This window comes from Physeter macrocephalus, chromosome 2 (genome assembly GCF_002837175.3).
Source record: "Physeter macrocephalus isolate SW-GA chromosome 2, ASM283717v5, whole genome shotgun sequence".
Lineage (NCBI taxonomy): Eukaryota > Metazoa > Chordata > Mammalia > Artiodactyla > Physeteridae > Physeter > Physeter macrocephalus.
This window is the reverse complement of record NC_041215.1, coordinates 61,213,204-61,238,156: the sequence shown is the minus strand read 5'-3', so window position 1 is coordinate 61,238,156 and position 24,953 is coordinate 61,213,204. Positions and strand designations below refer to the sequence as shown.

The following is a 24,953-nucleotide window of genomic DNA, read 5'->3' as shown; positions in this document are numbered from 1 at the left end:
TTAAAAGTCTGTATGTGAAAACACAATGTGAACAAAATGTCAAGTCAGAAAAATATCTGTAATGTGTATGACAGAAGATAATAATCTTAATAAAGTGTTTTTATAAGTGGTGAAGAGAATAAAGAACCACCTCAAACTCCAATGAAAACATAAGCAAAAACATGACTGTGAAATTCATAAAGTACTAATGCCAACTTTAGAAATGCTATGTGCATTTATAATGTTAGAAATATGATTTAAAGTAAGATAAAATGTTTCTTCCATACTAAATTGGCTAAGATGAGAAACAAGAAAAATACAGTATCCAGTTAGGGTTAGCCACTGTGATCACAGTCCTGGGGGAGTGTGGCTGGAAATCAATACAGATGCAGTGAATATAAAACTGGTGTGGAGTCAGGCAGATTTAGGTTCAAACTGGCTTTACCACCTCAATCACATTAATCTCAGGCTTTCCATTAAACTCATGAGTAAAATCAGGATAATAACACCATGTACTTCATTGATTGTTGTAAAAACCAAAGACGATAATGCATGTTAAATGTATATCATATAGTACCTCTTCCTATTTTAGCTATTTGTCCTATTAAATTGGTGAAACATTAAAGAGGACAATTTGTCACTATATATTATAAACCTTGAAATGTTGCATAACCTTTGATCTAGCAAACTTATGTGTAGACATTCTTTCTAAAGAAGTAAATATGGATGGAAGCTCACCAGATTTTAGCTACAAGGGTATTGATGAGCCTGGGGTATAACAATAAAAAGTCATAAATAACATTGTGTGTTAAACAGTATGGGATTGATGAAATAAATTATAGTTTATCCATTAAAATATGCCCTGTTTAGGGTAAGAAGTTGTTAGCCAATAGGTAGCAGAAAAGAAGCTAAACTATTTGAGTTTTAAACAGTGAGCATGTCTTAAGTTTGTGAGTGGAGCAGTATTTGGCCAATAGTGCAATTAGAACAGTATTAGTGAACTGTAGAGACATGAACGTGCACAGAGCATGCAGGGAATAAAGAATTATCAAACATGTCTAGAGCACAGGAACTATAACATCAAGGGAGATTAAGCTGGAAAGCCAGATGGGGATGAAATTATGAGGGGCTTTGAATAACATAACTAGGGAATTTGTACTTTATTTTTGGACAGAGAAGAATTGCTGGAGATTTTAATCTGATTTTAATTCTAATATGCCATGTATGGAATGTACTTATGGAATTCCATATGATATATGGAAATAATGAGTTTTTTTTTGTTTGTTTGTTTTACCATACAGGTGAAAGAAGGTGTAGGCTAGGACAAAGACAGAGGTCCTGGTTTTAAAGGAACTTAGAGGTAGGAGTCAAGGGACATTATTTTCATAGAAGTAGGGGATTTGGTGGCCAATGAAATTTCAGAAGTGAAGTGTCTATGTCAGATTTTAATTTTGGATGGTTGTGTGAAAGGGAAGAAAATGAGGTCAGTTTGGAAAGCTTTGATTTTGAGATGCCTGTAAAGAATCCCAATTATTAATTAGCAATAGATTCCAGAGCTCAGGAGAGAGGTTGCAGATGAAGATATAAATCTGAGTCATTAGTACTGTAGGGGACATGAAATTGCTTCCAGGAATCCACATCATCTTTTCAGAAGTATAAAGAAGACAATCCCATAACTTCTGGTAACACACTTTCTACCAGTAAATTGTTCTTTCTTTCACTTGTAGAAATTTATGTTCAAGTTCTAATCATATTCTTATTTTCATTCTTTTGAATGTGTTTAATGATCATCATGATATTACTTGCTAATGAAAAGAAAGCATTTCGAGAGCAGATAGGAATGGAGTGTCAAATTTTGTCATTATTCTTTGAGGTAGAAGACTTTTATTACTAAGGTTTTAAAGAGACCACCTCAAGATGATCGTGTTGAATTTAATAATAATTCTCCACTTGCTACCCTGTTTTTACAGTATTCCTGATACAAAAACATCCATGCATTCTTTCATCTATTTACTTGACTAATTTTTATTAGGTGCCTACAGTATCCCAAGCACTGTGCCAGGTGCTAGGAATGAGGAGAGAAGAGTATGCTGGATATTTGATTATCTAAATGTTTAAGAAAAATATTTCCAAGAACTACTGAAAAGTAAGTTTCTTTCTGATATCTCCAAAATTAAAAAAACCCAAACTGCAAAAACACCCTTGCAAGGAGAAATGGTTAAAGGTATAATTGTCTAGAAATATAAAGTGCATCCTTTTAGAAAGGTAACTGAGTAAAACATGCTTAAAAAAAGCATTAGCATTTGTTTTGACTTTTGTGTAAAAGCAGGAGAAAGAAATTTAAATATTTTTTTAAAATAAAATTTATTTATTTTTGGCTGCATTGGGTCTTTGTTGCTGCATTGGGTCTTTGTTGCTGTGCGTGGGCTTTTCTCTAGGTGCGGAGAGCTGGGGCTACTCTTTGTTGTGGTGCATGGGCTTCTCACTGCGGTGGCTTCTCTTGTTGTGGAGCACGGGCTCTAGGCACATGGGCTTCAGCAGCTGTGGCACATGGGCTCAGTAGCTGTGGCTTGCAGGCTGTAGAGCACAGGCTCAGTAGTTGCGGTGCACGGGCTTAGTTGCTCCGCGGCATGTGGGATCTTCCCGGACCAAGGCTCGAACCTGTGTCCCCTGCATTGGCAGGCAGAGTCTTAACCACTGTGCCACCAGGGAAGTCCGAGATTTGAATATTTTTAGGAGTTGGGGCTACTTCTAAAAATTCAAACCTAAATAACCATAAAAATAGATGCTGTTTCCATGGTAACATAAAAGAATAGCAATAAAAGAGAAGGTAGCTCTCAATAATTTATTCATTCTCAATAAAATCCTAAGATCTGTTCTTTTTAAAAGTAAATCAAAATTTTAAACATGTCCCTAGTATTAATCATGCTAGAAATATTCAGTTCCATCAAAAAGATATCATAATAGGGTTTTATGTGATGTTTTAATTTTTTCATAATATATATTTGTTAGAATAACAGGAGAGGCAGCGCATTTTATTGAGCTTAACAATACCATGAAGTGTCTTGTGCTTTTATCTTGCCTCTGGCATTAGCCACTGAATAAACATTTTATTTTTTACTTTCAGAAGTAAAAACAGAGATAATTGAGAACACAAATGGAAATAATAAAGAGAATAATTAATAGCAATAGACCAAAATGTACTATTTAGTATATGCCATGCTAGTATTGTTGTTTCATAAATTTTTACTAATCTTTAGAGAAAAAAATTGAGGGAAAATTTTTATGCATTTTATAGATAAAATACTGAAGCTCAAAAATACTAAGTAACTTATCATGATAAGTTACCCAATTAATCAGATCTGAATAGTGTTATAAAATGATGTTCTTTATTCTCAACAGTTCAATTTCTCCATTCTTATTTGTTTAATTATTTTTACTAATCTTTAGAGAAAAAAATTGAGGGAAAATTTTTATGCATTTTATAGATAAAATACTGAAGCTCAAAAATACTAAGTAACTTATCATGATAAGTTACCCAATTAATCAGATCTGAATAGTGTTATAAAAATATGTTCTTTTATTCTCAACAGTTCAATTTCTCCATTCTTATTTGTTTAATTATGAAAGTAGTACATATATACGGAAAAATACGGGGTAAAAAGTAAAATTTCATATACCAGCTTAATCTTCTCTCCAGAGGTCATTTGTATTCCAAATAGATATGTATACATTTCTAATAAATTGTATAGCATTTACATATATATATTACAGATACTATATAGAGGAAAATGTTCACATATATTTTCCACAAATGAGATCATTCAAAATTCAAAGTAAGTTGTACTGTGCATTATTTTTCCCTCTTTTCAGTGTTTGATAGTACATTTAGACCTCTCAGTCATTTTGGTGGCTATGTAGTAATCTGAACTGTGGATACACCATGATTTATTTAAACATTCTCCTCTTGGTAAATATTTGTTTCCATTATTTGTGTTGTAACAAAATGGGCTTCAATAAGCATTTTCAACATTTGTAGACACGAATAAGTATTCATATAGATGAAGAAATATTGGTTTTCATTTTATCTTATTAAGTAGATAACATAGAGACATTAGAAAATATGTAGGTATGGGTTTTTTACTTACTGTTTATTTGTTCCCTGTATTTATGAATCCCTGAGATTGGTGTCTGTCTATACTTTTGGTTACTATGATAATAACAGCATTTTTGGCAATGTCTACATAGTACTAAGGTATAAATCCATGATTCTGACCTTGAATTCTTTCATCTATTTACTTGACTACTATTTATTAAGTGCCTATCCTATTCTAAGTGTTACGTGCTGGGGAGGAAGAGAGGAGTAAGACGTAGCCCCAGCCAACAGGAAGTCTACAGTAGAGTAGGATAGTTTATTTCTGGTTATTATTCATGTAAATGAATAATGTAATTTTAAACATTTATGATCTAGGTGTTCCATGTCCTTTAGACAAATTTAAGTATATGACTGGTTATCCTTTTTAACAGTAACCTTGGCACCTTGATGGTTCCATGAGGATAATTCACCTGAAGGATCTTCCTCCCTCATTTTCATCTGTATTAGAATCAGAGTGATTTCATAAATAATGTTTCCCTTTTTGAATTCTGCAGGTAATCACCATGCAGGTGATGAGCTGGATTTTTTCATAAGGTGTTGAAACACATTATGGGAGACACTTCTAAATGTCCACCCAATACCCATGGTAAATAAACTGTGAGGAGAAGCTGTGATGAGTGTGAGGTGAAGTATTTAGTGTTTTTGTGCCATGAGGTGTCCAAGTAACACATTTCTGGCCAAAGAGACATACATGGAGATGTGTTGAGCCTTTAGGAAGGCATTTGCTTTGCCTAATAAAAGGACAGACATGGCTATTTCAACTCTTCTCTACTCCCACTTCTTCCTGCTTTGAATGTGGACATGATGTCTGGAGTTTCAGCAGCCCTCCTGTGATCAGCTGATGATAAAAGTTAACTTTTAGAAAATTGGAAAGATAGAAAGCTTCTGGTTTCTTGGTGGACTTATTGAGGACTGGAACAAATTATCAACAATTGACTACTTTCAGATTTCTTATTATGTGAAAAAATTAAACCCCTATATATTTAGTCCTCTGACACCTTTTGCCATTTGAAGCTGAATTCATCAGGACTCCATTGGGTTTTGGTAGTAGAAGCCTCTCACACTCGTGAATCAGTGTAGTAAGCTGGACCATTTTTGAATGCTGTCATTGTTCTGCCTATGTTGTTTCCATCGTCTTCTTTCATATGGTCATTTGCCCATGCTGCAATTTAGAAAGTTTGACTCAAATATTTTCTTGCTTAAATTCAAACTGTGTAGCACTAATTAACATTTTAATAATTAAGTTGTTTTTATTTGTTTGGTTTTAGGGAGAAACTTCATTTTAGTGTTCTCCATTGAATCATTCAAAAGTCTGATTTGAAGTATGGTGCCAAAATTCAACAGGGCCATTTCCTTCTGGATTTTTCTCTATGGATCCTTTTTTTTTCTTTAAATTTTATATTATAGTTGAGTTACAACATTGTGTTAGTTTCAGGTGTACAGCAAAGTGATTCATTTATACACATACATACATACATTCTTTTTCAGATTCTTTTCCCATATAGGTTATTATAGAATAATGAGTAGAGTACCCTGTGCTATACAGTAGGTCCTTGTTGATTATCTATTTTATATATAGTAGTGTGTATATGTTAATCCAAAACTCCTAATGTATTCCTCTGCCCCACATTCCCCATTTGGTAACCATAAGTTTGTTTTCGAAGTCTGTGAGACTGTTTCTGTTTTGTAAGTAAGTTCATTTGTGTCATTTTTTAGATTCCTCACATAAGCCATATCATATGATATTTGTCTTTCTCTGACTTACTTCACTTAGTATGATACTCTCTAGGTCCATCCATGTTGCTGCAAATGGCATTATTTCATTCTTTTTTATGGCTGAGTAACATTCCATTGTATATATGTACCACATCTTCTTTTTCCATTCCTCCGTCCATGAACATTCAGGTTGCTTCCATGTTTTGGCGATTGTAAATAGTGCTGCAGTGAACATTGGGGTGCATGTATCTTTTTGAATTATGGTTTTCTCTGGATATATGCCCAGGAGTGGGATTGCTGGACATATGGTAGTTCTATTTTTAGTTTTTAAAGAAATCTCCATACTGTTCTCCATAGTGGTTTACCAATTTACATCCCCACCAACAGTGTAGGAGAGTTCCCATTTCTCCACATCCTCTCCAGCATTTATTGCTTGTAGACTTTTTGATGATGGCCATTCTGACCAGTGCGAGGTGAAACCTCACTGTAGTTTCGATTTGCATTTCTCTAATAATTAGTGGTGTTGAGCATCTTCCAAAACTCTGTTGAATAAAAGTGGCAAGAGTGGACATCCTTGTCTTGTTCCTGATCTTAGGAGAAATGCTTTCAGCTTTTCACAGTTGAGAATAATGTTAGATGTCGGTTTGTCATATATGGCCTTTATTATGTTGAGGTAGGTTTCCTCTGTGCTGAGTTTCTGGAGAGTTTTTATCATAAATGGGTGTTGAATTTTGTCAAAAGCTTTTTCTGCATTTATCGAGATGATCATGTGGTTTTAATTCTTTAGTTTGTTGATGTGGTGTATATCACACTGATTTGCGGATATTGAAGAATCCTTGCATGCTTCTGGGTCTCGCAGCGGTAGTGGCATCCCGCACACTACCGGGGCAGCAGGGGCAGTGATTGGCGACTGCTCGCTGCCCATGCGTGCTCCCCAGATGGCAGGGGCAGTGAACAGTTCCCACTCCTGGGTCTCCCAACAGCAGTGGCAGTCTGCGCACTCCCGGGACAGCAGGGGCAGCGATTGGCACCTGCTTGTGGGTCTCCTAGCGGCAGTGGTGGCTCGCGCCCACCACTGGAGCTCATGTAGGTGGTGTCCTGTTGCCTAAGAGTGTGTGCAGGGAAAGAAGCTCCTATGGCGGTCCTACCCCTCTCCTTGCACGTTTCCCCAACGATGGCACCTTGTCTCTCTGGTGTGTCCAAGCTTCTTCTGAGTACACCCTTGGTTGCCACACTCCAGCCTCTTCAGGCTGTCTCTGCACAGCCAATGCCAGTCCTCTACCTAGATCTGACCTCTGAAGCCCGAGCTTCAGCACCCAGCCCCTGCCCATAGTGGTGGACAAGCGTCTCAGGCTGGGGAGCACGGGGCAGTGGTGACCATCTGTGCAGGTCACCCTCCGTCCTGCCTTCCTCAGACTGGTTGCTGCACTCTCCTCTGAGGCTCTGAAGCTTCTCCTCCATCCTGGCTGATCTCCTCACCGTAGAGGGGACTTCCCGGGGTGCAGGAAAATTTCTTCCTTCGTAGTTCCCTCCCTGGGGTGCAGTTCCCATCCCAGTTCCTTTCTTCATTTTTTTCCCTTTCTTCTTTTGTCCTATCGAGTTATGGGGAGGTTTTCTTGCCCTTTCAGAAATCTGAGGTCTTTTGCCAGTGTTCAGTAGAGGTTCTGAGCAAATCGTTCCACTTATAGATGTATTTTTGATGTATTGGTGGGAGTAGGTGAGTTCCACGTCCTACTCCTCTGCCATCTTGATCCCTAAGATCTCTCTATGAATTCTTGATACATTCAGCTGCATTACAAATATAACCATCATGTTGTGCTGATTAGAATAATTTTTGCTTCCTCAGCTCACTCTAAAGCACTAAACAACTCACTCCTGTGCTTCTTCTTGACCCTTTTAGACAGCTTGTATACAGAGGAGCAGTTATCTCTAACTCTGCTTTAAGTTCCCACGAACTCCAAATTCAGCCTCTGAAAGTAGCCATGGCAGCAAGACTCACAGCCAAGTAGCCTCCACGTGGCCCACCTTGCCATTCCACTTTCCAATGCTTACAGAGAGCACAAGAATCCTTGTTATAGTATAAGTTTCTGATAATTAATTGGACTGTCACACAGAAAAGGGTGTCCTAGAATTTCAGTCAAGTATAAATCTTGTTTAAAGACTACATTTTTACCTGGTCCAAAGGGCGTCTTCAGATAGCCAAAGCAAAGTTGTAACAGATGTGCTTATCTATGCACTTTAAAATTTTATTAAACCACCAAAAGTCACAGAAAACATGACATACGTAAACATTTGAAAAAGAAATTTAGGATAATCACCATCAGGAAAACATCATAGTTGTTGAGTGATTATTTTATATGATTCAGTCAACAGAATAAAATGTAGTCCTCATTTTCTCATACATGGTAATATGAGATGAGTCTCAAACATCTGGCCTCATTCACCATAGGCTCATTGAAGATGTTGCTCTTTTTGTTAAATTCTTCAGTGCTTTCTTACAATACTTGGGATAATAACATAGGCAAATTAATTCTTGATTAGAATGCCCATTAATTTACTAAACTAAGCCATAGTCTACCTGAATAGTTTACACAACATTTTTCCCCCCAAATATGAAGCTGATAAAAAAGGGAGAGTTTACCTGATTTCCTCCCATACCATGACAGTTGAATATACCCACTTTTTCATTTTCCTTGCGGCCCATGTTGTCTAAACATTGATTTGTTTCAACATTTCTTATCTAAAGGAAACACACAAAAATGTAAGTCAGAAGGTCTTTCTGATATTTTCAAAGTGCAAATTGGTAACAAAATAATATGAGTTTGTAAGGAAATTTCTCCAAGGAGAACACATTGCTTTAAATATTTATTTTTATATTTCTGTGTCCATTCTGAGATCTATATAAGATTCTAAACTCTCAAGTAAACTTGAATAGCATGAGCATTGTCATTAGCATCCAATCAAGAGGCACTCTGTTTATAGCATAGTATCAGAAAAGAAGAAAACCTCTACATATTATAAATTAGGAATTCTTCCCAAAATCATTTTAAAATTTGGACAGTTTCCAAATTCCACTCAGATAACTATAGTGTATTCATGATGTCCTATAGAGAAAGGAATAGAAACAAATTGGTCAAATATTTAAATTTATGTATTTTTACTTCATTACTAGATGCTCCATTCTGTACATTTATAAAGATTAGTTACACTGTTTATTTCTTTAACTAAAATATACATATCTTTTTTCATTCCCAGTGCCAAACTTAGTGGAAAGCAGCTGACCCTAAGAAAAGCTATTACAAGGCTAAATGGTGATTTCACATGAAAATTCTTTAAAACCAAGATTAAATTGCCAACTGTAAACATAAGATTCATGGTTTACACTCAAACAACTGCATTAGTCCCATAATTAACATAACATTAATACATATTTGTGCCAGATGCAATTACAAAAGCCATTTATTGAGTTTAAAGATGCCCAGATTACTAAATCAAGCACAAGTGAATGTAAAGAAGAAGAAAAACCTTTCTAGTAGATGGAATGTTTTAGAATTTTTTCCTTAGTCTTACCTCCAAGTAGTATGTTTTATACTTGTCCACTTTGCTTCTGAAAAGTTCTTACCTCTGACTCTTATTTGGACACATATTACTGTTCACTCACACATTACTTGGATATATTTATTTATAATAGTTATCTATGCTTTAGGTACATGTTTCTCCCTACTGGCAAATGAATATGATTAGAAACTTCTATAGAGGCTGGAGTAGGTTTATACAATTCAACTTTTTTGTATGGTACAGAACCCTATGGTCAGGTAATGGTTCCCAGAGTTAGGAAAAGTATTGTCATTTGCAGTAAACCCCAATCAGCAATTGAAATTAGTGGGGAGTAAAATTCACACTTGGTAAGGGCGTTGGGCAGAACTGAGCAGTGTGGTCAAGCCCTGTTCCAATGATTAGAGGGAGGCAAGAGTGGAAACAGAAACAAATAAGGAGACTGTTGAGTCATGCCAGCAAGAGATGATGGTTACTTGGAATAATAGGATAACAGTGGAGGTGGGGAGGTCAAATTTAGGATGTTTTTAAGGTAGAGCCAGTAGGACTTGCAATTGAATTGGAAATGAGCTAGGAGAGAAAAAAAAGGCATCAAGAAGCATTACAAGGTTTTGGCCTGAGCAAATAGGTAGATGATGTTTCCATTTATTGGGAACAATATTCTGAGTTCTTACACATTGATAACTGTATCTGTGGTTTTTATGCTTGAAAATCCATTTTGTGGATCTGAAATCCTTGGCTTACAATATATTTCCTTTAGTGTCTTTAAAATGTTACTCTATTCACTTCCAGCATAAATAGTTGCTTTTGAAAAGTCTGATGTAGTCTGATTTTCTTTTCCTTATTCTTGCAAATGTCTGTTTGCCTGAATGCCAAACTAACTCGAATAGGTTTACCACAACATATCTTAAAATTCATTCTGTATCACTTGCCCAGGTATATGGTGTTCTGTTTCAATATGTAGTTCCAAATTTATTTTCAAGGGTAACTGTTGAATAATATTGTATTATATATAATTGAATTATATATAATTCAATAAATATTGAGTTATAATTTTTAGTGTTCATTTTGTTTCATTGCTTTTTCTCATTAGGAAATTCTATTATTTTGGATCTTTTTGCTTCTCTATATGTCATTTTCTATTCAATAGTTTTGTCTTTTACTTCTTTTTTATTTTTAAAAGTTCCCTCCTTTCCCCCCTCTAAAACTCTATGGCATTTTCTCCTGGGATTATTGACTCATCTGTTCTTTAAGTTTATCCTTCATTTCTGAAATGATTCATTCTTTAATTTCTAATTCTTTCTTGCATTTCAGGCCCTCATTTCAGAGGTTTTGCTAAATTTGATTTATATTCTTTTACTTATTTTATCATTATAAAATTTCTCTTGGCTTGTTTTGAAATATTAGTTTACAATTTTCCTCTGTCTTATGAGCATAAAGTTTTGGTGTGCTTTCATTTTTTGTAGAGCTATCATTTCACTCTTTATTATCTTTATTCTTATGGTAGTGATCCTTTTCTATTCTTTTCCTTTCTTTTTTTTTTTTTTTTCTTTCAGGAAACAAATTCTCTGGATCTTTTAAGAGGGAGAATTTGATTAGGAAGTAATTTTTCCTCCTTCCTTCCTCCCTCCCTCCCTTTCTCTTTCTCTCTTTGTCTCTTCCTTTCTTTCCCTTTTTCTGTCTCTCCCTCCCTTCCTTCCTGATGGGGGGAATCACTTGACATCTTTAAACTATTCTGATGCCTGGTATCTATGCCCAGATGATTCTCATTTAATTGGTATAGGGTGTAACCTGTCCATCAGGTGTTATAAAATCTCCCCAGGTGATTAAAATGTGCAAAGTTTGGCAAACACCATTCTGGAGGAAGGTATAGCATGTCTTGATATTGAATGGTGACATTACAGTTACTTTTCCTTTTTTGAGTAACTTCTTTTTCAGTGGTTTCCACCTGGGCTGCCCTGTAGACTCACCTGGAAAGCTTTTAGAATGTACTTCTACTTAGATTCTGATTCAAATGGTCTAGAGTAGGCCCAGAATACAGTTAAAAGCTCTCCAGATAATTCAAATGTGTAATGAGGGCTGAAACTCCCCTTATCAGGAAAACACAACAGAGTAGTTGGTAACTAGAAGCCTGTTAATTTGTGAATCATTTTGAAAACTGTGAGTGCTGGTGGAAAGGTAAGGAGGTTTTCATAGCAAAGCTGATTTCCCCGCTACCCATTGGGTATGTTTAAGAATAAATGTTTCCAGCTATACCTACAGGAAATGTTTACACTGGAGACCATTTCTAACTTCACAAATCTAGATCTGTTCCTGTATTTTTTTGAAGAGTTGAAAAAAATTGCCTTCTGTTTTTTGAGATCTCTTGGTTCTGTTCAACTCTGCCATTTTTATTTTTAAAAAATGTTTACTGAAATATAGTTTATTTACAATGTTGCTAGTTTCAGGTGTACAGCAGTGATCCACTTATATATATATATATAAAATATATATAATATATATAATATATATTATATATATATTCTTTTTCAGATTCTTTCCCATATAAGTTATTACAGAGCATTGAGTAGAGTTCCCTGTGCAGTACAGTAGGTCCTTGTGGATTATTTTATATATTGTAGTGTGTATATGTTAATCACAAACTCATAATTTATCCTTCCCCCCACATTTCCATTTTGGTAACCATAAGTTTGTTTTCGAAGTCTGTGAGACTGTTTCTGTTTTGTAAATAAGTTCATTTGTATCATTTGTTAGGATCCACATATAAGTGATATCATATAACATTTGTCTTTCTCTGTCTGACTTACTTCACTTAGTATGATAATCTCTAGGTCCGTCCATGTTGCTGCAAATGGCATTTCATTCTTTTTTATGGCTGAGTAATATTCCACTGTATATATCAATATATACCACATCTTTTTTTATTCATTCCTCTGTTGATGGACATTCAGGTTGCTTCCTGTCTTAGCTATTGTAAATAGTGCTGCAATGAGCATTGGGGTGCATGTTTGTTTTTGAATTATGCTTTTCTCCCGATATATGCCCAGGAGTGGGATTGCTGGACATATGGTAGTTCTATTTTTAGTTTTTAAAGAAACCTTCATACTGTTCTCCATAGTGGGTATACCAATTAACATCCCCACTAACAGTGTAGGAGAGTTCCCTTTGTCTCTACACCCTCTCCAGCATTTATTGCTTGTAGACTTTTTGATGATGTACATTCTGACCAATGTGAGGTGAAACCTCATTGTAGTTTTGATTTGCATTTCTCTCATAATTAAGTACATTGAGCATCTTTTCATGTCCTTATTGGCCATCTGTATGTCTTCTTTGGAGTAATGTCTATTTAGAGCTTCTGCCCATTTTTTGATTGGGTTGTTTGAGATTGAGCTGCATGAGCTTCTTGTATATTTTGGAGATTAATCCCTCTCCGTTGCATTGTTTGCAAATATTTTCTTCCATTCTGTGGGTTGTCGTTTTGTTTTGTTTATGGTTTCCTTGCTGTGCAAAGCTTTTACATTTAATTAGGTCCCATTTGTTTATTTATTTATTTTTTCATTACTCTAGAAGGTGGCTCTAAAAAGATATTGCTACAATTTTATGTCAGAGTGTTCTACCTGTGTTTTCCTCTAAGAGTTTTATTGTATCTGGTCTTACATTTAGATATTTAATCCACTTTGAGTTTATTTTTGTGTATGGTGTTAGGGAATGTTTCATTTGTTTACATGTAATTGGCCAGTTTTCCCAGCACCACTTGCTGGAGAGACTCTCTTTTCTTCATTGTATATTCTTGCTTCCTTTGTCGTAGATTAATTGACCATAGGTCTGTGGGTTTTTTTCTGGGCTTTCTATCTTATTCCATTTATCTATATTTCTGTTTTTATGCCAGTACCACACTTTTGATGACTGTAGCTTTGTAGTATAGTCTGAAGTCAGGGAGTCTGATTCCGCCAGCTGCATTTTTCTCTCTCAGAATTGATTTGGCTATTTGGGGTCTTTTGTGTTAACATACAAATTTTAAAAATTTAAGTTCTAGTTCTGTGAAAAATGCCATTGGTAATTAGATAGGAATTCACTTAATCTGTAAATTGCCTTGGGTAGTGTAGTTATTTTGACAATATTGGTTCTTCCAATCCAAAAACATGGTATATCTTTACATCCCTTGGTGTCATCTTTGATTTCTTTCGTCAGCATCTTATACTTTTCCAAGTACAGGTCTTTTGTCTCCTTAGGAAGGTTTATTCCTGGGTATTTTTTTCTTTTTGATGCAATGGTAAATGGGATCGTTTCCTTAATTTATCTTTCTGATCTTTCATTGTTAGTATATAGGAATGCAAGAGATTTCTGTGTATTCATTTTGTATCCTACAACTTTACTGAATTTATTGATGAGCTTTAGTAGTTTATTGGTAGCTCTTTAGGATTTTCTATGTATAGTATCATGTCATCTGCAAACAGTAACAGTTTTGCTTCTTCTTTTCCAATTTGGATTCCTTTTATTTCTTTTTCTTCTCTGATTAACGTGGTTAGGACTTCTAAAACTGTGTTGAATAAAAGTGGTGAGACCATACATCCATGTTTTGTTCCTAATCCTAGAGGAAATGCTTTCAGCTTTTCAGTTGAGAACGATAGCTATGGGTTTGTCATATATGGCCTGTGTTCCCTCTATGCTTACTTTCTGGACAGTTTTTTTAATCATAAATGGGTGTTGTGTCAAAAGCTTTTTCTGCATCTATTGAGATGATCATATGGTTTTTATTCTTCAGTTTGTTAATATGGTGTATCACATTGATTTGTGTATATTGAAGAATCCTTGCATACCTGGGGTAAATCCCACTTGATCATGGTGTATGATCCTTTTAAAGTATTGTTGGATTAGGTTTGCTAGTATTTTGTTGTGGATTCTTTGCATCTACATTCATCAGTGATACTAGCCTGTAATTTTCGTTTTTTGTGATATCTTTGGTTTTGGTATCAGGGTGATGGTGGCCTCAAAGAATGAGTTTGGGAGTGTTCCTTCCTCTGCAGTTTTTTTGGAATAGTTTCAGAAGGATAGATGTTAGCTTTTCTTTAAATGTTTGATAGAATTTGCCTGTGAAGCCATCTGGTCTTGGACTTCGTTTTTTGGGAGTTTTTTCATCACAGCCTCAATTTCAGTACTTGTGATTGGTCTGTTCATATTTTCTATTTCTTCCTGGTTCAGTCTTGTAAGGTTTCACCTTTCTAAGCGTTTTTCCATTTCTTCTATGTTATCCATTTTATTGGTATATAGTTGCTTGTAGTAGTCTATTATGATCCTGTGTATTTCTGTGGTGTCTGTTGTAATTTCTCCTTTTTCATTTCTAATTTTTACTGATTTGGCCCTCTCTCTCTCTTTTTTTTTTCTTGATGAGTCTGGCTAAAAGTTTATCAATTTTGTTTATCTTTTCAAAGAACCAGCTTTTAGTTTCATTGATCTTTGCTATTGTTTTCTTCATCTCAATTTCACTTATTTCTGCTCTGATTTTTCTGACTTCTTTCCTTCTACTAACTTTGGGTTTTGTTTGCTCTTCTTTCTAGTTGCTTTATGTGTAAGGTTAGGTTGTTTATTTGCAGTTTTTCTTGGTTTCCTGAGGCAAGATTGCACTGCTATAAACTTCCCTCTTAGAACTGCATTTGCTGCATCCCATAGGTTTTGGATTGTCGTCTTTTCATTGTCATTTGTCTCTAGGTACTTTTTGATTTCTTCAGCAATCCATTGGTTGCTTAGTAGCATATTATTTAGCCTCACATGTTTGTGTTTTTTACAGTTTTTTTCTTGTGTTCGATTTCTAATCTCATAGTGTTGTGGTTGGAAAAGATGCTTTATATGATTTCAGTTTTCTTTAATTTACCATGGTTTTCTTTGTTGCCCAGCATGTTCTCTGACCTGGAGAATGTTCTGTGTGCAGTTGAGAAGAACTGTATTCTGCCACTTTGGGGTGGAATGTCCTATAAATATCAAGCCCATCTGGTCTATTGTTGTGTGTGTCATTTAAAGCTTGTGTTTCCTTGTTTATTTTCTGTCTGGATGATCTGTCCATTGGTGTAAGTGGGGTGTTAAAGTCCCCCAGTATTCTTGTGTTACTGTTGATTTCCCCTTTTATGGCTGTTAGCATTTGCCTTATATATTGAGGTGTTCCTATGTTGGGTGCATAAATATTTATAATTGTTATATCTTCTTCTTGGATTGATCCCTCAATCATTGTGTATTCTTCTTCTTTGTCTCTTCTTTATTTTAAAGTCTATTTTGTCTGATATGAGTGTTGCTTACTCCAGTTTTTTTTTTTATTTCCATTTGCATGGAATACCTTTTTGCATCCTGTCACTTTCAATGTGTATGTGTCCCTAGCCCTGAAGTGGGTCTTTTGTAGACAGCTTATATATGGGTCTTGTTTTTGTATCCATTCAGCCAGTGTACATCTTTTGGTTGGAGCATTTAATCCATTTACATTTAATGTAATTATCAATATGTATGTTCTTCTTGCCATTTTGTTAATTGTTTTATATTTCTTTTGGTAGGTCTTTTTCTTCCCTTCCTCTTTTATTATCTTCTCTTGTGATTTGATGACTTTCTTTAGTGTTGTGTTTGTATTCCTTTTTCTTCTTTGTGTGTATATCTATTATAGATTTTTGGTTTGCAGTTACATGAGGTTTTGATATAGCAGTCTATATATATATATACAAGATCGTTTTAAGTTGCTGTTCTCTTAATTTCAAATGTGTTTTCAATATCCTGCATTTGTATTCTCCTGTTCTCATGATTGCTGGTTTTGATATCATTTGTGTGTGGATGGTTTCCTATGTTTACTAAATGTTTGCCTTTACCAGTGAGCTTTCCCATTCCTAATTTTCTTGTTTAGAGTTGTGGCTTTTTCTTTTTCACCTAGAGAAGTTCTTTTAGCATTTGTTATAAAGCTGGTTTGGTGGTGCTGAATTCTCTTATTTTTTGCTTGTCTGTAAAGCTTTTGTTTTCTCTGTCAGATCTGAACGAAAGCCTTGCTGGGTAGAATATTCTTAGTTGTAGCTTTTTTCCTTTCATCACTTTAAATATATTGTGACACTCCCTTCTGGCCTGTAGAGTTTATGCTGAAAAATCAGCTGATAACCTTATAGTGATTCCCTTGCATGTTACTTGTTGCTTTTCCTTTGTTGCTTTTAATATTTTTACTTTGTCTTTAATTTTTGTAAGTTTGATTAATATGTGTCTTGGCATGTTCCTCCTTGGGTTTATCCTGTATGGAACTCTGCGCTTCCTGGAGTTGAATGAGTGTTTCCTTTTCCATGTTAGGGAGGTTTTTGGCTATAATCTCTTCAAATATATTGTTGGGCCCTTTCTATGTCTCTTCTCATCCTGGGACCTCTATAATGCAAATGTTGGTGTGTTTAATGTTGTCCCAGAGGTCTCTGAGACTGGCCTCTTTTCTTTTCATTCTTTTTTCTTTGTTTTGTTCTACAGCAGTGATTTCCACCATTCTGTCTTCCAGGTCACTTATCAGTTATTATGCCTCAGTTATTCTGCTATTGATTCTAGTGTATTTTTCATTTCAGTTATTGTATTGTTCAACTCTGTTTTTTTATCTCTTTGTTAAACTGTTTTTTTATCTTCTCGGTTTGTGCCTCCATTCTTTTTCCAAGATCTTGGATCATCTTTACCATCATTACTCTGAATTATTTTTCAGGTAGATTGCCTATCTCCACTTGAGTTAGTTGTTCTTCCAGGGTTTTATCTTTTCCATTTGTCTGGTGCGTATTCCTTTTCCATCTCATTGTGTCTGACTTTCTCTGTTTCCAGTCTCAGATTGTATTTCCTCTTGGCTTCTAATGTCTGTTCCCTGGTGGGTGATGCTGGGCTAAGAGGCTTGTGCACGCTTCCTGGTAGGAGGGACTGGTGCCTGCCTATTGGTGGGTGGAGCTGGGTCTTGTCCCTCTGGTGGGCAGGCCGTGTCAAGGGGTGTTTTTAATGGACAGCTGTGCGTTCTGCTGATGGGTGGAGCTGTGTTCCCACCCTGTTGGTTGTTTGGCCTGAGGCATCTCAGCACTGAAGCCTACAGGCTGTTGGGTGGGGCCAAGACTTGGTGACAAAATGGCAGCCTCCTGGAGAGTTCATGCCAGTGAGTACTCCCCTGTACCTCTGCCACCAGTGTCCTCTTTTCCACAGTGAGCCATAGCTACCCCCCTGCTCTCCAGGCTCCAATGGAGTCCCTGCTTTTTCCATGGGTCCTGGTGTGTACCCTCCAAGGGTGGAGTTTCTCTTTTCCCCAGTCCTGTGGAGTTTCTGCGATCAAGCCCCACTGGAATTCAAAGCCAAATGCTCTGGGGGGCTCCTCCTCCCAATGTTAGACCTGCAGACTGGGGAGCCTGATGTGGGGTTCAGAACTCTCACTCCTGTGGGACAACCTCTGTGATGTAATTATTTTCCAGTTTGTGGGTCACCCACCCAGTGAGTATGGGATTTGATTGTTTTGCACATGGGCCCCCTTCTACTGTCTCGTTGTGGCTTCTTTGTCTTTTAGATGTAGACTTTTTTGGTACATTCCAGTCTTTTTTCAAGTCCAGTGGTTGTTTAGCAGTTATTTGTGATTTTGGTGTTTTCATGAGAGGAGGCAAGCTCAAGTCCTTCTACTCTGCTATCTTGTCTCTACCACCATGCCCCTGCCCCACCCTGACCTTTCCCATTTTTATCTGGACTTTGTCACTGTTGTCCCTACCTCCATAAGTTGGGCTTTATTCCCTGAAGTTTCTCCTGAGAAAGAGCTTCAGCTATTGAGTTGTAAGAATTCACAGGCTGCAGAGTTTTCAGAACCTTCAGACATTTAGAGAGGGGACTTTTCACTGACTTGCACATTGGATTTTATGAAAACAGTTCTCCCAGTTTCAACTACTATTATTAAATTGGCATAAAACAATTTCTCATGAGTATCTACCGGCAACTCACGTGTTATCCTGGTCTCATTTCCATCAGACACCCCATTGCTTCCCTTTTTTCCTACTGCAATGATTGTATTGTCATATGGTCATGAATTTTACAGGTCATATTTTGGGATTGGTGAGAATACCTTGTCACCTAATTTTATTGTTAAAGTTGTCCATCAGTTTTTGGTTTTGCTAAAACCTGGATGCTCTCTCTGCCTCGATGGAAGAATTCAAAGAGATTCAAACAGTATGTCACTCCTGCTGGTATTTTTTCAGAATTCCAGAATAGACTCATTTTGGGGACTTCATGAAAAGGAGCCTGTTTTATTCATGACATGTTCTAACTTTTCTAAAAATTGGTTTGATGGTTTCCAGACGTAATATTAATTGTCCCTTAGAATGCAGCAGGTGCTAAGGGGATATAGTATAGGAACCCAAGTCGAATCTGGTGAGGCTGGCTGGACATGGGTTCTAGGAGACTAGAAATAACTAGGAGTCAGTCAGTGGTTTTAGGAAAGCTGTCAGAATGAGACAGGGATGGCAAGCACCACAACCACCACAATAATAATTATTATTTATAATTGTAATTGTATGTGCCATGAACTGCCCAAGCACTTAGGTTGGTTTTGAATTAGTTATTACACATATTACCCCCATTTTACACATGAAAACTAAGATACAAAGAGGTTAAGTAGTTTGTCCAAATAAGTTATTGAAAGTTATTATAGTGAGTTTGGGAATTGCCTAGTCCTGCCATCCAGACAGGTAGGCAGTGTTGTTCAGAAAGGAGGCCTATAAGGAGGAAGGGAGGATTAAGTTCTAGTTGAATAATGGTAAAGATAAATGACAGGTCATCCAGACAGTGGCAAAGACACATGGAACATGAAAGGGGCCTAGGATCAGACCTGAGGCACTAGGTCAAAAAGGCTAGAAGCAAAGTGGTTTCCATGCTGAGTGTCTGTCAGACTGTTGGGCCCAGGTCATGAAAATGACTTCTGGCTATCATGACATTGGATACAAATACGGAGTGTCAGGGAACAGGGCTATCAATACCCATCTTAAAAAATTGAGAAAGACATATCATCTGGATAGAGACAGTCTCTGAGAGGTTTTTGTGAGTAGTCCTATGATATCCAGATTTTTTTTTAAAAATGCATGTACACCTAGAAGGCAGCCTGATGTTCATCAGGTTATTCTCAAGTCAATGAGCCTAACAGTGGGAATCTGTAATATTTTCTTCAAACATAAAAATAGTCACTAGTGTCTTCTGACAGTCCTCAACAAGCAAATCTTAATTCACAGTATAAGATACTGGCATACACGAAAGTTCAAACTGTGCATCTCATCTTTTGAGATACAAAGGATGATCAGATGTAGGATGATTTTGCGTGATTTTAAAATCAGAAACCATTGTAAGAACACCCTGGAACTGAGGCAAATATATATATTCCCAAAGAATGTTATTTAAGCAAAGAAATGAAATTTCAGGAAAGATCCTGATCTTGTCACTGGTGTCATATTACCTGACAACACCAATTGCTTGATCATACCATTCATTAATCCTGAGAAAAATCTAGGCAAACAAACATGGAGGAACTTCATCCACAGAAACTCCTTACAGAATCCAAACTGTATCAACATAAATAGAACATATGGGTAGTTCTGCATTCTGAGAAATTCTTGTGACTTATTCCTTATGTTGTGGTATAGCTTTGAATATATGGTGTAGGGCCAATGTAGTTTTAACTTTGTTGTCTGCTTTGACATTTCTTTGTTTTACACATAATCTTTTATTGCCTGAGAACAATCTTTCATGACATAAACTTGGGAGTATTTTTTCCACTTGTGTTTTGATGTTTGAAATCAGCAAGTCTTTTTCTAAATGTTTCTACTCATTGGTAGTATCATTGGTACTGTTCTTACCTCTTGCATGGTTTGTTCATTAGCTTTTGCTCCCTCTGCTGGATTGTGACAGCGAGCCACAATGAGAACTCCAATTCTAAAGAAGAGTCATAAACTCCCACCCCCACCACCTTTGAACTTCAAAACTAACAGGTAAATTTCATTCTAAACTAAGAGTCTAAACTTAAACTAGCTTTTTTTGGGCTTCAATTACTCCAACACATGCTTATCTTTCAACTGCACATTATGTTACTCATTATTTTAAATATGTCAACCTCATTTGGTTTCTCTTTACTTTGTAAAGAAGGAAATAGGCACATTTGCACTGAATTCCAGAGTTTAATATTTCCATGTAATTAATTGCTGCAGTGAATATGCATTTAAGTATATTTATTTTCTCTTTACCATATTATGAATAAATCAGAAGGATGATTTTACACAGATTTGCAAAATCTATTTAATTAACAAACCCAAGCTGACCTGGGTTTAGAATGTCCTGTGAGATTTAAAAATTATGAGCATGTGATATCTTAACCTCCTTCAACAAAACAGTAAAGAAAAGAATACAGAAAACTGAACAATTTCATTTATTTTGGTGGATAACAAAAGCAAACAAGAATCCTAGGATAATTCATATGCCTAACTGGAATATAGTTTGTTGCAGTTGTTTGTGCCAATACATATTTAAGTGATAGAATTGATTCTAATTTATTTATCAGCAGTGTAAAGTAAAAAAAAAAATTTTTTTTTCTAGTAAGATACTTGCTCATTTTGTCCATAGGTGGGTTACCCAGCCCAACATTCTTTAAGGTTAACATCTAATGAAGAGTAATATATTCTGCCTGTATATGTGCATATTTAGTTACACTGGGATGAAAATCAGCTACTGGTCCCAAAGAGTTTTGGAAATATTATCATGGGCAGAGAGAATGCCCCCACTTGTGCCAAGTTGTATAAAATGAGGCTTTCTTACTGGTTATTCTATTAAAGGGTCAAGAAGATGGTGAATTTATAAATAGATCTCCTGATTACCAACAGAAAGGGTAACACTCTCAGGGTTTTAGCCTCTGCATTTGGCAGTAACTGATTTTATCCTTAATCCCTGCAGCCTAGCAGCTTCAATAGATGTCTATTTTTAGTTACTTAAATTTGCTCTTTAACAATACTTAAGGAATACAGTGTCAATGTGTGCAAGGATCTTAACTAGCTGATAAGGTTAAAGAATACAGGAGGAATAGGAAGTGCTGAGGTCAAGCAGGCAGTACAAAATGCAGAGACTAATGTCAAAACGTCTTCCAAGCAACATGCAAATGCAAATATTAAGCCCCAAGAGTTAAAAGTCACTTGGCTCCAACAATCCTCTTCTCTCCCTTCTTGCCCTCTCTATTCTTGTGTTCTACATAGCTCACATTTTTCCAAAATGCTGGCTGTCTGAGGCCAAAAATTTAGGGTGAAGCATTACTACTTTAGAAAGCCATTTTTCAATCTTATACTTGAATTAGCTTTTATATTTACAAGATCAGAAGCTGACATGCTAAATATACATAAGCTAAAGGGCTACTTAAGAGAATTTAATGCTGCAAGAAGCTCTACTTCCTTATTCCATTATGATCTGCTTACTAAGTCTAAAAGGCATATGCTTCATTAAGCTACTTAATTAAAGGTTTTAGTTCAAAGCAATTGCACAGCTTTTAACTTCCCATTGGAAACTGCATGTAATTCACGGGCTGGGTAAAGTAATATTTCAATTACCTGAGTAAAATGCAAAAGTAAGAAATTAAGACAGCTATCTGGTATCAATACTGATGATTATTTTTGTGACAATACACGATAATAGAAACAATACCATGTTTGCCTCTATCTTGCAGTACAACTAGGCAAGTTATAAAGAGAAATTGACATGAAAATACTTACATTCACCAATGCACTGCAATATTAAATAGGCTTTGAAAAACATTGAAACTCAAGGAAATCGTAAATTGTTAAATGCTAACAGTTTCATTTGAAATTAAGTGAGGAGTACATATGAATTACTACAAAGAAATAACTTTGTCCTCTAGATAAGTAGCTTTGGACACCTGATACCACTTTGAGACTAACTGTTTGAGACGTACCTTCATATATAAGGAAAGGTAGTTTTTTACATTTTTAAATTGATGGTTAATGACAGGTAGTAAGAAAGAAAAAGATTTAAGTAAATGTTGTCCATTAACAGTTCATCCCAAACTCATCAAAGTGTCCATCAAATTATGTATACATGACTAAGCAAAATTCAATTAGAAAGCAGTGCTTGGTGCAGTAAAGAAAAGAATACAGAAAACTGAACAATTTCATTTATTTTGGTGGATAACAAAAGCAAACAAGAATCCTAGGATAATTCATATGCCTAACTGGAATATAGTTTGTTGCAGTTGTTTGTGCCAATACATATTTAAGTGATAGAATTGATTCTAATTTATTTATCAGCAGTGTAAAGTAAAAAAAAAAATTTTTTTTTCTAGTAAGATACTTGCTCATTTTGTCCATAGGTGGGTTACCCAGCCCAACATTCTTTAAGGTTAACATCTAATGAAGAGTAATATATTCTGCCTGTATATGTGCATATTTAGTTACACTGGGATGAAAATCAGCTACTGGTCCCAAAGAGTTTTGGAAATATTATCATGGGCAGAGAGAATGCCCCCACTTGTGCCAAGTTGTATAAAATGAGGCTTTCTTACTGGTTATTCTATTAAAGGGTCAAGAAGATGGTGAATTTATAAATAGATCTCCTGATTACCAACAGAAAGGGTAACACTCTCAGGGTTTTAGCCTCTGCATTTGGCAGTAACTGATTTTATCCTTAATCCCTGCAGCCTAGCAGCTTCAATAGATGTCTATTTTTAGTTACTTAAATTTGCTCTTTAACAATACTTAAGGAATACAGTGTCAATGTGTGCAAGGATCTTAACTAGCTGATAAGGTTAAAGAATACAGGAGGAATAGGAAGTGCTGAGGTCAAGCAGGCAGTACAAAATGCAGAGACTAATGTCAAAACGTCTTCCAAGCAACATGCAAATGCAAATATTAAGCCCCAAGAGTTAAAAGTCACTTGGCTCCAACAATCCTCTTCTCTCCCTTCTTGCCCTCTCTATTCTTGTGTTCTACATAGCTCACATTTTTCCAAAATGCTGGCTGTCTGAGGCCAAAAATTTAGGGTGAAGCATTACTACTTTAGAAAGCCATTTTTCAATCTTATACTTGAATTAGCTTTTATATTTACAAGATCAGAAGCTGACATGCTAAATATACATAAGCTAAAGGGCTACTTAAGAGAATTTAATGCTGCAAGAAGCTCTACTTCCTTATTCCATTATGATCTGCTTACTAAGTCTAAAAGGCATATGCTTCATTAAGCTACTTAATTAAAGGTTTTAGTTCAAAGCAATTGCACAGCTTTTAACTTCCCATTGGAAACTGCATGTAATTCACGGGCTGGGTAAAGTAATATTTCAATTACCTGAGTAAAATGCAAAAGTAAGAAATTAAGACAGCTATCTGGTATCAATACTGATGATTATTTTTGTGACAATACACGATAATAGAAACAATACCATGTTTGCCTCTATCTTGCAGTACAACTAGGCAAGTTATAAAGAGAAATTGACATGAAAATACTTACATTCACCAATGCACTGCAATATTAAATAGGCTTTGAAAAACATTGAAACTCAAGGAAATCGTAAATTGTTAAATGCTAACAGTTTCATTTGAAATTAAGTGAGGAGTACATATGAATTACTACAAAGAAATAACTTTGTCCTCTAGATAAGTAGCTTTGGACACCTGATACCACTTTGAGACTAACTGTTTGAGACGTACCTTCATATATAAGGAAAGGTAGTTTTTTACATTTTTAAATTGATGGTTAATGACAGGTAGTAAGAAAGAAAAAGATTTAAGTAAATGTTGTCCATTAACAGTTCATCCCAAACTCATTATCAAAGTGTCCATCAAATTATGTATACATGACTAAGCAAAATTCAATTAGAAAGCAGTGCTTGGTGAAATTGTCCTTCTGTTTCCAAGGAAACAGGTGTAGGATTGCATCTCTTTAAGGATGGTTTTAAAGTGGAAAACTGCAGTACATTAATATTCCAGAAAGTTCAAAACTTAATATATCTCATAGATTTTTGAATTTATTGGGTTTTTGAAACAGCAGCTTATAGCATGCCTATATACCACATGTTTATTTCTACTTAATTTCTTACCTGTTTGTTTGATTCTCTTTTGCCATCCCCCCACCCCCATTTCAGTAGAATGGCTTAAGAGTAAAGGTCTTTCCTTATTGACTTTGCATCGTTAGCATATAACACAGGTTCTAGCTTAATCTCTTATTTAATAAAAGCATTTTGAATGAATAACTTGTAGTAATATAATCTATTTTCTCCTTCTAGTTATAAGAAAAAGTGAGCTTTAGTGTCAGACTAAAATGTTTAGTGTCAGACTAAAATGTATTGAATCCTGCCTCCAATATTTAGTTAGCTCTATGACCATTAGGTCAATCACATGAACTTTCTCCATATAGGTTCCATATTTAATTGGGGATAATAAAACCTAAGTCATGGAATTGTGATTTTTAAATACTGCAATTATTATTAAGCATCTAGCATAATGTTTGACATAGTAAGAAAGCAATAAATAGTAGCTATAATAATTACAATACCTGTAAC

At 35.7% G+C, this 24,953-nt stretch overlaps 1 protein-coding gene across 1 annotated transcript in view; it reads right to left on the bottom strand.

Annotated features, from left to right (window-relative positions):
• Positions 1-24,953, bottom strand: part of GALNT13 (polypeptide N-acetylgalactosaminyltransferase 13) — a 558,990-nt gene that overhangs the window by 38,167 nt on the left and 495,870 nt on the right. Inside the window, exon 11 of the mRNA XM_024122312.1 lies at positions 8,493-8,591. Within this exon, the coding sequence (XP_023978080.1) occupies positions 8,493-8,591 (99 nt within the window). The remainder of the gene's footprint in view (positions 1-8,492; positions 8,592-24,953) is intronic.